General features: G+C 43.4%; 1 protein-coding gene across 2 annotated transcripts; it reads right to left on the bottom strand.

The window, feature by feature from the left end:
• Window positions 1-4,493: 4,493 nt before the first annotated feature.
• LOC125891499 (kelch repeat and BTB domain-containing protein 12-like) lies at window positions 4,494-13,052 on the bottom strand. 2 transcript variants are annotated; one of them, XM_049580837.1, is made up of 11 exons: window positions 12,289-13,052; window positions 8,774-8,990; window positions 8,499-8,680; window positions 8,166-8,298; window positions 7,176-7,409; window positions 6,703-7,061; window positions 6,552-6,611; window positions 6,338-6,467; window positions 5,825-5,972; window positions 5,526-5,723; window positions 4,494-5,291 (listed from the first exon to the last, which is right to left on the bottom strand). In XM_049580837.1, exons 2-11 carry the CDS (start codon window positions 8,942-8,944, stop codon window positions 5,143-5,145), a joined length of 1,764 nt encoding a protein of 587 aa, XP_049436794.1. In that variant the 5' UTR covers window positions 8,945-8,990; window positions 12,289-13,052; the 3' UTR covers window positions 4,494-5,142. The 2 variants fall into 2 exon arrangements, with proteins under 2 accessions (XP_049436794.1, XP_049436793.1); XM_049580836.1 differs by having other exon boundaries at window positions 6,338-6,611; window positions 12,289-12,807.
• Between the last annotated feature and the right edge of the window lie 1,234 nt (window positions 13,053-14,286).

The following is a 14,286-nucleotide window of genomic DNA, read 5'->3' as shown; positions in this document are numbered from 1 at the left end:
CCACATGGTCCGGAGCGATGGGTGGAGCCTCCTCATTCCTAAAGCGGCTCTCATAGCAACATCCCGGCGACGCACACACTCATTTGGGATCATTTTTGGTTTTCCGAGGGCTCCTATTTGACCGGCTCAACAGCGGGAGAGAGGGGAAGAAGGCACGTATGGAATGTCATGCGGGTCAGACACTCACCCTAAATCCACCACTTCAGTCAGACATGTTTGTTGATGCTTTGCCATGCGGTGAGCCCAGGAAAAAAATAAATCCTTGAGATTTTGAAGAAACTGGGAGGAAGCAGAGACTTTGAAGTCAGAGAGAAAGATTAATGGTGGTTAGTGAGACTGCACGATTTAAGTCATCTGTTTTATTGAAAACCCACATCATAAAGACACATGGAAGGGTTATGATCTATGGAGAGGCAACTTAACCGATATCAGTTTATTACTCTGCATATGACTTTATAAAGACCATGCAAAAAGCGATCATGGGATTACAGCATGGGCGGATTATGAGAGTGTGGGCCCCTGGGCACATATGTGCCAAAGGCCCCACCACCTCTCCTACACAGGAGCAAGACACACAGACTTTGTGCTCATTTTGTTTCTCCTCCCGGTTGCTTTGCCACTTTCTGTAGTTATTTTTGTCTCTTTGCATTTCCTTTGCATCTCTTTGTGGTCAGTTTGTCCCTGTTTCCACTGAGCAGTACGGTTCAGTTCAGTTCGGTATGCTTTTTTTCTGTTTCCACTGTAAAAAGTTGTGGATGGTACTAATGGATCCCTTCCATACCGTCCCCATTTTTGGTCCCCCCTCTGTTGGGGTACCTAGCACACAGATCTAGTACTAAAAGGTGGAGCTGTGAACACTGCAGTCCGTTGATTGGTCAATAGAGGACGGTCACTCTGCTCAGGGCTGAGTTGTGGCTGGTTTTGAAGCTCATGTAACCACTGTTCACACTGTGGAGAGTTTTATTTGTAGACTGTAACTATAAAATATAAGTATGTTTTGCTGCCTCTTGCAGCAGCTGGAGTCTGAGAAAAAATAACTTAATTCACTGGGCCGACTGCCGGCAACTTTTAAGATGGAACATTTACTTGTAATGTTACTCAGTGTATGAATTGACGACACAAATCCATCAGCACACCTTAAATTTCACTGTGAAAACTTTGAACATTACTTCAGTTTTTATATGACATACACTTTCAGTAATGAGTGGATCTTCAAGAGTTTACAGTTATATATTAATTTCGACCCGATTATATTCTAATCCTCACTTGGCTAACTAAATGTACAAACCCGCTATTTTTAAACATCCCATGGAGAGAGACTCTCACTGCAGCCTGTTTTATTTTGCTCTGAAATGATGGTGCGCGGCCTCAATCTGTGGACGATAAACGAGGTGCAGACTGATAATGGAGAAAATACAGTGAATGCTGGACGGAGCAGTGAGTGACAACAACCCCGCCTACATTTAAGAGCAAGGTCTGCAGTGGAAACACTAGGGTCTAGGTACCATGTCTGAAGGGTTACTTTTGGTTACTACACTGAAAGTGCTTGGATGAAACCTTGCTTTTGAGTTTCTTTGTGGTCGGTCGCATTAATGTGAGTGTAATATGTGTGCAGGGGTGCTGACACTTTTGGCCTCTGGACCTCAGTAACACATCCATGAATTACAGGACCACTATACAACAAGAATTACTTGGGTTTATTATTTATTATGCCTAAAAATGTCAGTGTAACACTCAATCAACCACTTATTTGTGCTTTATCAGTCATAAGCTTTTATAAGGATAAAAAGTGATTCCTGTTCAATTTACTACAATTATTTTGCAACAGAACTTGAGTGCTTTTGAATGTGGGAGTCACTTAAATGTTTTAAAAAGAAAGATACTCTCCATCTTCAAAGACAAATCTCCATGTGAGTGAACAATAGAGATCTCTATCCTATTCTATCATTCCTTCAGATGGCAGTACAGTCAAAAAGTTAAAAAAAAAAATCATACTTATTATATTATATACCGTTCCTGCCAAAATATCCCCCAAAATCCTACACACTGAGATTTTAAAGGACAAAGCAAGCTAATTTGAAATTCTTCACCTCAAATGTTGGACCAGAAAAAAATGACAGTATCTGTAATTTGCTCAAACGCTAAAGAAATAATTACATTTTTGGGAATATACTCATTCACATCCTTGCTCAGAATTAGAATGGAAGGTCGATCTACCTCTCAACAAGCACATTTCCCAAATTGGCAAACTATTCCTTTAAAACACCAAAAAGGTTATGTGACAATCAACCTCTTGTGGTCACATGATCCAGGACAGTTGTCTGTCAGAAGCAAAGGTGGAGGAAGTTTGCATCCTGCCTCCTGTGAAAAGCCAATGGTGACAGTGACCACAATCTTTTTCTACTCTTCCCCAGATAGTTTAAATTACCTAAACTGTGCTGAGCTTTTTATATAAATAGTTTTTAGAATGAAAGGTAAGATCTGCATTTTTGTTCCCATTTGTTACATATGGGAACAACAATTTCTGAAAATGGTCCAGCATTGAGTGAGACTGCTGCAGATGGCAGCGGCAAAACAGGCTAACCTGTAACCACTCGGGCATGTTCGCATCGTCAGTTTATGTTCACTATAAGTTCTTGTTTTTGCCAATGACAGGCTCAGATTGTTGTTCTGTGTGTCTCACAATTTATGGAAAGCATCCCTACAGAGACAGGACTTGTGGGAATGAGTAGGGTCCTCATTGTTTAACCAGAAAAAGCCCCAAAATCACCATTGCCATTAACACCAGTCTCCATTTAAATAAACAGTAATTTTAGCATGTATAGAGCCAGCATAATTTTATATCTAACTGGTTGAAGTAGGGGTGTACAGTACAGGCCAAAAGTTTGGACACACCTTCTCATTCAATGCGTTTTCTTTATTTTCATGACTATTTACATTGTAGATTCTCACTGAAGGCATCAAAACTATGAATGAACACATGTGGAGTTATGTACTTAACAAAAAGGTGAAATAACTGAAAACATGTTTTATATTCTAGTTTCTTCAAAATAGCCACCCTTTGCTCTGATTACTGCTTTGCACACTCTTGGCATTCTCTCCATGAGCTTCAAGAGGTAGTCACCTGAAATGGTTTTCCAACAGTCTTGAAGGAGTTCCCAGAGGTGTTTAGCACTTGTTGGCCCCTTTGCCTTCACTCTGCAGTCCAGCTCACCCCAAACCATCTCGATTGGGTTCAGGTCCGGTGACTGTGGAGGCCAGGTCATCTGCCGCAGCACTCCATCACTCTCCTTCTTGGTCAAATAGCCCTTACACAGCCTGGAGGTGTGTTTGGGGTCATTGTCCTGTTGAAAAATAAATGATCGTCCAACTAAACGCAAACCGGATGGGATGGCATGTCGCTGCAGGATGCTGTGGTAGCCATGCTGGTTCAGTGTGCCTTCAATTTTGAATAAATCCCCAACAGTGTCACCAGCAAAACACCCCCACACCATCACACCTCCTCCTCCATGCTTCACAGTGGGAACCAGGCATGTGGAATCCATCCGTTCACCTTTTCTGCGTCTCACAAAGACACGGCGGTTGGAACCAAAGATCTCAAATTTGGACTCATCAGACCAAAGCACAGATTTCCACTGGTCTAATGTCCATTCCTTGTGTTTCTTGGCGCAAACAAATCTCTTCTGCTTGTTGCCTCTCCTTAGCAGTGGTTTCCTAGCAGCTATTTGACCATGAAGGCCTGATTCGCGCAGTCTCCTCTTAACAGTTGTTCTAGAGATGGGTCTGCTGCTAGAACTCTGTGTGGCATTCATCTGGTCTCTGATCTGAGCTGCTGTTAACTTGCCATTTCTGAGGCTGGTGACTCGGATGAACTTATCCTCAGAAGCAGAGGTGACTCTTGGTCTTCCTTTCCTGGGTCGGTCCTCATGTGTGCCAGTTTCGTTGTAGCGCTTGATGGTTTTTGCGACTCCACTTGGGGACACATTTAAAGTTTTTGCAATTTTCCGGACTGACTGACCTTCATTTCTTAAAGTAATGATGGCCACTGGTTTTTCTTTAGTTAGCTGATTGGTTCTTGCCATAATATGAATTTTAACAGTTGTCCAATAGGGCTGTCGGCTGTGTATTAACCTGACTTCTGCACAACACAACTGATGGTCCCAACCCCATTGATAAAGCAAGAAATTCCACTAATTAACCCTGATAAGGCACACCTGTGAAGTGGAAACCATTTCAGGTGACTACCTCTTGAAGCTCATGGAGAGAATGCCAAGAGTGTGCAAAGCAGTAATCAGAGCAAAGGGTGGCTATTTTGAAGAAACTAGAATATAAAACATGTTTTCAGTTATTTCACCTTTTTTTGTGAAGTACATAACTCCACATGTGTTCATTCATAGTTTTGATGCCTTCAGTGAGAATCTACAATGTAAATAGTCATGAAAATAAAGAAAACGCATTGAATGAGAAGGTGTGTCCAAACTTTTGGCCTGTACTGTATATCAACCGAACCAGAGTTGGTGATTGTTGGAAAAGCAGAAAGACGAACCAAGATGGCTTTTGTGAGTTTCATTTAGTTTTCGTCGACTTTCACTTAAGTGTGTTTAACAATAATAAAATTATGTTTTTTTTAAATGGAGTCTGGTGGATTTGGCGACTGCACTTTCAGGGCTGTTTCTGGTTAAACAAAAAGACTTTTACTCTTAGAGAAAAAGGTCTGTCTCTGTGGTGATCCTTTTCAAAAATTGTCAGAAACTTATAAGAACAATCTGAGCCTGTCAGGGCAAAAAGAAGCACTTTTAGATTATGTCAATTGATAGTGCGAACATGCACGGAGTGGGCTACACTGCAGCCTGTTTCGCTGCCTCCGGCTGCAGCAGTCACTCAATACTAATCACTTTGACACAGAACATAGGAAAATAGGGTCTAAAATACCAAACTTACTCTTTAAAAGAACACCATTGTCTTTTTTGGGAAATCCTCAACCAACACCCTGACTTCACATGTATATTGACCTTGCTGTTGATACATGTGATACCAGATATCAAGCCCACTTTTGATAAAGCTGTACGGGATTAAGAGGACAGCTCATTTCCCACACACCCTGTCTCCATGCGTTGTTGCTCAGAGTCAGGAGGAGATGAATTAGGGTGTGAAGAGGTCTCGAGGATTGAGGTTAGCCACCAGACAGACGTCATAACTGTCATGCACGGCTGCTCGTCTTTCCACCACCGTCCACACATTGTCTGCAGGGTCCAGCTCCAAAATCTCCTTGGTGATGATCTCATGACGGCCTGCAGTCGTGATAGAAAGTATGTAAGTTATGGCTGACCGAAATCTAATTTCCACACAGATACTGCCTCATTAGTTAGGTGGCATTCCCTAACTCTGATGCCGACACAAAGTGTGTCTTGTTTTTGTGCAAAGGTCATTTCACCATTAAGTTAAACTTATTGGGGGGCAGTTCTTTAGGAGACCACGCAAAAACAGCTGTAAAACAAAGCAAACAAACAAAAAAAATCACTGACCGGCCCCCTTGTAGTATCCACAGAGGTAGAGTTTGCCCTCCAGCGCTCCTACATTGGAGGCATTGGTTCGGAGGGCAAGTAGAGAAGTGGGCAGAGTCGGCCCTGCCCTCCAGGTGTCTGTATCCGGGTTATAGATCTCCACAGAGCTCAGACAACGTCGTGATTGCCCACGGTCCTCTCCATCACATCCTATACCACCTGAACGAACACACACACACACAAGCCATTCAGGATCATCATCATCTCTTGTGTGGAGCAAAATTGTAGGAATACAGTCGCAGTGTGTCCAGTAGTCTGACCTAATATGTAGATTTCTCCATTGAGCACAGCCGTGCCGCAGCGGTACCTGGAGTACTTCATCCTGGCACACTCAGTCCACCTGTCCTTGCCGGGGTCATACTGAAACACACGGTTACTCAGCTTGTCAGGCTCATCATCTGGCTGATGCTGAGCGTGGAGGAGAGAGTTGGAAGGAAGGAGGAGGGAAAAGATGGGAAATTGAGGTGAGAGATGAGAAGCAGCAGAGGAGAATCAGTGACGGACTGAGAGGGCAAACGTTATATTCAACCTTTTACTAACGTGAAATCATTGAGTTGCTGTAAAGCCACTGGGTGCAGGAATTTGTGTGATTGTAACACAACTTGATTTGGGAGTTTTGGGGGTTAATTTCTCCCCTGGATATTTAGAGCATGTGCATTTGCAAAAACATGAAATTCTCTTAATATCACAACTTTTTTTTTTTTTCAGCATCCAGTCAGTCTAGCCATTGTCATTGCATGAGTATTTTTCCATAGATGCACAGGTGTGTGTACCTGTGGTGTCCAGCCCCCCAGCACATAGAGATGCTCCTTCAGGCTGACGGTGCAGTGGCAGGCTAAGGGTAGAGGCAGAGAGGCGAAGCTCAGCCAGCTGCCTCCTCTCTTCAGCGACCATCTCTCCACGCTGTCGGTGATGATATAGTGATTACGCACTTTTATCTGACCTCCTGTCATATACAGGGAATCACCTAGCAGCCCTAAAGCGTACATGTCCCTGTGTGCTGTCGAGCACAGCTCCACCCAGCTGTTTTCCTCCGAATTATCGTATCTGCAACATAAACAAACATTTTAGATCTGGTTTTCAATGCAGTGACATTTAAAGAGAATGTATTTCTCATATGTGACCCCCCCACACACACCTGTAGACATCCAGCTTCTTCTTCCTGTGTTGGTCTTCTGTCTCTATGGCCACCACTATGTTGTTGTCTCGAGTCACTGCCCCAGCTGTGATCTGCCCCCTACCTCCACAGCCCCTCAGTGGAGAAGGGATGTAGTAAGTCCTTCTAACACTGGGGGCAAAGCAAAAACTGAGGTCAGCATGTCCTCCACGGCGGGCAGGCACCCCCTCTTCATCCACCCCACCCAAGCAGAGCAGCAGGTCAGTGGTCTCCATGCCGTAACGGAGTGCCGGCCGAGGTGGAGCTGACGTCTCACAGAGACCTGAGGTCTGTAGAGCAGCGTCAATCATCCCAAAGCACTCAGCATCCCTCAGCAACACCTGGAGGATTCATTTAAAGGCACAATAGTCTGATAATCTACCAATCCTTTGATAAATGTGAATAAGAAGTCTTGACTTTTATTATTTGTCCCTTTCCTCCCTTTCCTCTCTCACCGGGTTTCTCCTCCTGGCTTTACGGAGGAATCCAGGGTCCACAAGTTCTAGCCGGACACGCCTGAGTAAATCCACAGCCTGGGTTTCACTCTGCGAGTCCCCCCTTCGCCTCTCCACCCAACGCAGCACCAGCTCCAGCACAACCTCCTCCTGTGATATGTTGAGGTCATCTGAACCCAGCAGATCCCCAAGACTTTGGGCATCCAGCTCCAGCACTTCTTCTTCCTCACAAACCTAAAGACAGTCACAGCGGGGAAACAAAGGGGAGTAAACCACAGCAATGGCTGAGTTAAAAAGAAAGAGTATGTAGTGGATGGTAGCAAAGAGTGATAAACCAAAGCAATACACTGTAATTCCCAGACTGTCTCAACACCTGTGCCTGACTGTGCAAAAGAAGAGCAAGTGATTTCTGCCACCTAGTGGCATCATCAAGTAGCTGAAAAACAAGTCAGAGAGAGAAGCTAAAATGTCATGCAAACAAAGAGAGCATCTGCTCTGAGCCTTTAAAGCTGTAGATGGTAACTTTTATATAAAATAACTATTTTCACATTTGCTTAAACACACAGCACTACATGAGACAGATAATCCATTTAAAAAATCATTCTCCTCTGTCTATGGCCCCTACTGCATGTGAACAAAAACAACCAGTCAGAGCTGAGAAGTCTCTCATGTTAGTGTGAGTCATGTCAAGTGTGGCTCGTTAGCTGTGGTCAGACCAAACTAGGCAGCGCTGATCAAATATGAGTCAAGATTCTGTTACTGCGCTGCCTATTTCTCACCACGGATGTTTTCAGAAACATATTTTAGTGCACTGTTTAGCTGTAAAATGAGAATGTTTGCTCCGACCGGTGGGCAGTCAAAGTAAAAATGGTGACAGAACAATTTTTGTTAAGTCTGCAGTAACGCTGAGGACCACTGAGGGGTCACGGACCGTTGACTTGTGGCTCGAATTGGATGAATATCTTAAACTACTAATAATGAATGCCCCACCTGTGCAAAGTGTTGGCAAAGGTATCTCAAGGCACAGTCGGCCAGACCAGTGGCCCCTAGGTCTCTGGCCCAGTGGTACAGACCGACACAGTTGGAGGGGTCCATCCGGGCCTCCATGTGGCTCTGACACAACCTGAGGCAGTAACATCAAGGTGGTGATGGGAACAAAATAGTGTCAGTACTTCTTCAAACAAACTTTAGGTCACAGTCCTCTTTACTACGTATTTACATATTATTATGTACGTTGCTCTTATATTACCTTGATGCCTCTGATATTCTTATATCAATATGTTAGTTTATCTGAATAATGATCACTCCTCAGTCTCTTCTCACCTGAAGGCTCCGTCTACATGGAGCAGGAAGGCTGCAGCAGCCACACCCTGGATGTTGTCGTTGGAAAGGGGCAGTTCAGCTCGGTACATGTAGTCCAGTAGCAGCTCCAGGCTTTTGGCAGGTGTGTCTCTAAGAGGTACCTCTCCTCCCCGTGTCTCCTTCAGACCACACGTAAACATAGCCTGGACAAAACACATGTTGCATCATCTTGTAGTTTCCCATATCAGCACTGTAACTTTCAAGTAACTGCAAGTAACTGTGCATGGCATCTTTACCTGGAAGTATGGGCTGAAGGCAGACAGCACCACCTTGTGGCAAGCAAAGGGAATTCCCTCTGCAAGCAGCACCACATCAGTGAGCTCCTCGGCTGCTCGCATTCTCTCCAGCTGCCTGAGCAGGAGTGAGGCATGCTCTGCCTGAGCAGAGTCCAGCTCTGGATCATCCATGGACTCTGGATGTCTGTGCCACTGTTGTCAGCATACAATATGTGACCTGGTGGCAGAGTAATGCCAAAAACGCATCATAAAAGAGAAAATGAGGAGTGAGATGGTTCAGATTCTTAGCAGTAAATTGTAGTTAGGGGTTGAGATGATTATTGGTGCAGGGAAAAGAAATAAACAAAGCTCTGCTGCACAAAATTCTATTGATATCTTAGACTTTTTCTCATCTTTGTTTCTGTGATTGTCAAAGAGGTATTTAAATTAACCCATCTGAGGCATTTAGAAGTGAAATGTCTCTGTTAGCATTTGCAACATTTGAAAAATAATGAAGGGCTTAAAATGGACTCTGTTTTCTTGTAAGAGGTCACAATAGGTTTTATAATCTGTCCATATCAAACAAAAACAAACTTAAAGTAAGTTGACAGCCAAACATACAGTGGCGCCACCAAGTGGGGGGCAAAGAAAAGGGGGCCTGGCCACCCTAATCACGCTGTTCTCATTCGTGTAAGTAATGATCCAAATTTCGCACATATCCTAGGCTGACCAAAAGTCCTCTTTTGCCCGGACATGTCCACTTTTCACGTCCTGTCCGGGGCGTCCGTGGTGTCCAGGGGTTTTTTATAAACTGATGATAATGTCTGGTTTTCCGTGTGTTTGTGTGTGTGTGCGCTAGAGTGCGGCACGGGCGCATATTTCTGTCCGAAACCGAACTGAGACCGACGTTATTTAATGACCAAAGCAGAGAGTTTGTGTCACACAGTTGTTACGGTTACAGGCTATTTAACAGGCCGGGCGAGCTCAGCGGAGAGGGAGACCTCCGTGTTTGAGACGGGAGCGGGAGGCAGGAGGTCCGACACTTCCAGCGAGAGGAGAGGGAGAAATAAAACAAAATAAGATAAAATAGGAAAAACCTGTCTCCCTCTTTTATTTTATTTTCAGTGTTTAATCAAGGCAGAGGCGGGCGGCTGGAGGTCTGAGAATTCCAGAGAGAGGAGAGGTAGAAACAAACAGCCAATGTGTGTCTGTGTGTGTTATGTTCAGGTGTTGTCACATAATTAACAGTGCCCAAGCAATAAACAAGACAGACAATAGGATTTTATTTATTTTTACACTACATTTTCACTGAAAGCTGACCGAATCCGACCCGAGCCCGAATATAATTTATAGCTACATTTTTGACCAAACCCGGCCCGACCTGTCGGGTACCGTCAGGTTCAGATTGCCACACTCTAGTGTGTGTATGTGTCCCCTGTTGGGGCCTATCTGAATTTCTGTCTTTGAGAGATATTATTTTGTAATATAACTGAATTTTCTATCCATACATATAAATTTTAAATATATTAAAATTATAAGGCATCTTTGAGTAAACTGCGAGTATTATTTAAGTAGGCTATGTCGCGGCCGGCCGAGTGTCCTCTTTTTTGGAAATCAAAATATGGTCACCCTAATATATCCCACGTAATCACGAGCCAGTTATTCATGCATAACGGGTGCATTCACGTGACCAATGCCCTGATGAGAGTAAAGAAGTGATTGGTCCTGAGCAGCAGAAGGTTTTGGAGGTGGATGGGACTCAAAACATGGGACTTTCCTCAGTAAACCAGTGTTTGGAACTGTGTGAACTCTGAGTGAACTTTATGTCCCTTTAAGGTACGTGGTCAGCATGTTTCTTTTCCTAAACCTAACCACAGTAACTTTACTGGTCTAAACCGAACCTCCATCACTTAACGTTGAGTGCATCATTCATACAGTAGGGCGCTAATTCGTTGGATATCACAAGTATGCCTCAAAGGACTATACAAATAATAATTTCAGTTCAATTTCAGTTTTATATATAAATACTACAGCAGAAAGGCCTGTCTGAGTGAATAAACCTGGTCTCACTCGGAAGTCATTGAAATCCGGCGCTTGGGCAGTGACTTGCAGCGTCAGAAACCAACGAAAAAAGGCATCCTGCATGATATGCAGCTGGTTGCTGTTATAGTATACAGGACAAGGACGAAAGTTAAGGCAGCAGAAGTCCGAGTGTGGTGGGTAGGAGATGTGGTGGATGGGTCCAATAAACACTGACTTTCACCCGAGAGAGTGGTGTTTGTGTCCCGTAAAGTCAAACCCTTTTCTTTTTTTCTAAACCTGACCATGTGTTTATGTTATAGAAGGAAAAAAAAACACATAAATTTGTCAGCGTCAGACAAGTTTTTCTTTTTGTCTCTCCCTGTCTTTCTTTGTTTGCTCCATGTTTGCAGGTCAACAGGACATGCCTATCCATAATTATCACTTCCGTATATGGCGGTCACTGGCTGTTCATGGGCGGAGATGTATGCTAATTGCTGACTAGCGGGAGCGTGCTGGGAATTTACAATTGATTGGCATTCATGAACATACACACATGCCTACGATCAAATCCGATTTTTCCACGGTGTTCATGAATCCGGAGTAGGTTTGTAGCACTGAGGTTTTCTATGTGCAAATTTACTGTCAGATTTACTTACATGTCATGAATGAGACCCTAAGTGTAAAATTAGAAACCAAAGTATGCGATTAAATTTTATATTGACACTGTTTTCAACTAGCCTTTACACTACAACAGCATAATGGTATTCAGTCATGGCTTTTGGTTTTGGTGTGCCATCCCAAGATTTTCAGTCACCCCATCTGGCCACCCCTATGAAAGATTTGTGGGTGCGCCACCGAAAACACTACGGGCTTCCATTCGAGAAGTGCTTTGTAATCTTGGTGGTCTGTAACTTGAGCTCCAACAGCTGTAACTTGAGTAAAAATGTGCATCAGCTGGCCTGATTGAAATACTGCATGAAGAGAAAATCATTTCCCAAAGTGTGAAAGCTGACTTTACGTAACTATGTCCAGTGAACTGGATCTATGTACAGAGCACAGCATGGTCACTTTCTTTTTTTCCCCCCAGCTGAGCTAATGAATCACTGCTGGGTGTTTTGCTCTAGTAAGCTTACAGTTAATGATCATGATAGTCACTATATAGTAAGTACAGTAATTGTACAAAATGTTACAGACACTTGGTTGTTCCTACTATGGACAAACATCAAAGAGGAGCCACTCAGATGATGTTTGGTTGGAAAGGTACTGAATGGCTTTGCTCCATATGTAGAGGCCTTTCTTCTCCACGTTGATCAGTATCTTTAACTGGTTCCGCCCCTGAGCAGCTGGCCAACAAACTCAGACACTTACAGAGGCCATAGTGACACTGTCAGTGGGTGTGCTAAACATACACAGGCCACCTCACACCAGGCAGACATGCACAGTCAGTTCAGAGTACGAGCAGTAGCATGTTAGCATGACATTAGCTAAGCACATGCAGGAAAGATCTATCGTACCGGAGGTGTCCTGAGGCTATCCAACGCCAGGGTTCAGATGGTATTGAACTGAGATGATGTCAGCTTTGATATCCTATGCTACTCTTCACAGACTGTGTTTTTGTTTGCTGGCAAGTCTGTCTTGTGTTATGTGCTAGTTGCTGCCTGTGAGTGAGGGCAATAGCATGCTCACTGGTGTAAAGGTTTAAAATAGACCAGCAAGTGCTAGTGGTGCTGTTCGGGTTTCGAGAAGTGGCTGGGCAATCAGTCTACAATTCCTCTGTCTTATTACTGTTTCTTCAGTGCGGATTTTATCTTGAAACTGCAAGAACCAGAGGCACAACATTTATAGGTTGTTGACATGTTGAGACAAAAAAACAGAAAATAAGATAATTATATGATGGGACTTTACCTTGGATAAACCCACCTAATAGATACCTCTTGATAAGTTTACAGTCAGCAGTGTAACGTGTATGTTCAACAAAAAACCACCTGAAATAAATTTTACTTTCTGATATTTATCCTACTTTCAAACCAAGCAGCAACCTCGGGGACTAATAAATGAAGCCAACGCAGAAGTGCAAAAATGCAGTTCTTTGACTGGCCACTTGAGGCTGGCTCCAAAAGTGAGTCTCCACAGACCCCCATCTTAAAATGCCTAACTTTACAGCAGATTTATTGTAAACTGGGAATTTTTATATAATTTACAGTTTAACTCGAGATGAAATGAAAATTGGCTTTCAAACCCTTTTAGATAATATCACCGTTTAACAATATATGCCAGAAAAAACACAAAAAAATCAGTGTCTTTTTATCCTCTATCAAAATCCAATCATGTTTTCTTCCATTTAAACAAAATATGTTGTATGCTTCCACATATCCAACTTCCACTATAACAATCAATCTTTAACTTTTAGCTGCACAGATCTAAGATTAGGTTCGCTAACAAGTAACAGCATGCTACGTCTGTGTGTCTTTGTTTCCCAAAAAGGAAGGATTGTGAAAGAAGACAATGCATGTAATAGGCAGAACCTGACACAGTGTCCCAGAACGTCAACAACCAACACACCCAGGGTACGCTGCATGTCGTATGTGGATGTGGAAAGTCCATGACCAAACGTCAATATGTGACGAGGTCGGAGTGAGAATGTGTTGGTACAGCAGCTGAAGTCGCTCTAATTTCTGTTTCACTGGGACTTTTAAAAGTTACTCAGAATTAAGGGCATGGCCGCTTGGGTGACAGGCTGTCTACGAGGTGTCACCACAGTCTATGAGTCAGATCTACCCCTCACTCCTCCACAGCTTCACCCTCTCATTCCAAATTTGTTCACTTCTGGCTCCCAAAAAACAAAAAAAATCCAAGATGGCAGCAGCCAAATTGCAAAACTTGAGGTGCCCCCAGATATTATAAAATCGCAACCTCAGCAAAATGACTCGTTTCACTCTCTGGATTTGATTTATTCGGTCCGATAACATTTTGAAAATCTCGAAGGGTTACCCAATAAAATCAATTTATCACCATTCAAGTTAGTGGAGAGCTAAACGGAAAGTTAGTCGCACGGCTGGCAAAGTCTCTAGATCGCTTGCTCCATGGGCCTGGGAAGTCAGACTTTTTTGGCTTCATGCACCACCACACAGTTAACATATGAATGAATGGCTCCGCCTTCAACTCTCTATCCATCCATGTTCAACATCACATCCTAACTCCAACCTCGTCACATTCTGACGTTTGTTCATGGACTTAAGGTACCCTGGGTACGTTAGCTGTTGAAGTTCTATGACGCCGTGTCAAGTTCTGCCTGCTACACGCATTGTCTTCTTTAAAGATACACTTCTGTTTTCACAGGAAATTTAACGTTTACATACAGTCTCTTTCAAAATAAACGCACGGTACAACACTGCAAGTTGACTTTTTTTTCCTTTAACAACAAAAACATGTGGTTGGGTTTAGGAAAAAAGAACAGGGTTTGGTTTTGGAATCTTACGAGGCATGAGCTCTCTCGGGTGAAAGTCTGTGTT

Source organism: Epinephelus fuscoguttatus, linkage group LG7, assembly GCF_011397635.1.
Source record: "Epinephelus fuscoguttatus linkage group LG7, E.fuscoguttatus.final_Chr_v1".
Taxonomy (NCBI): Eukaryota; Metazoa; Chordata; class Actinopteri; order Perciformes; family Serranidae; genus Epinephelus; species Epinephelus fuscoguttatus.
This window is presented reverse-complemented; position numbering and strand designations above follow the sequence as displayed.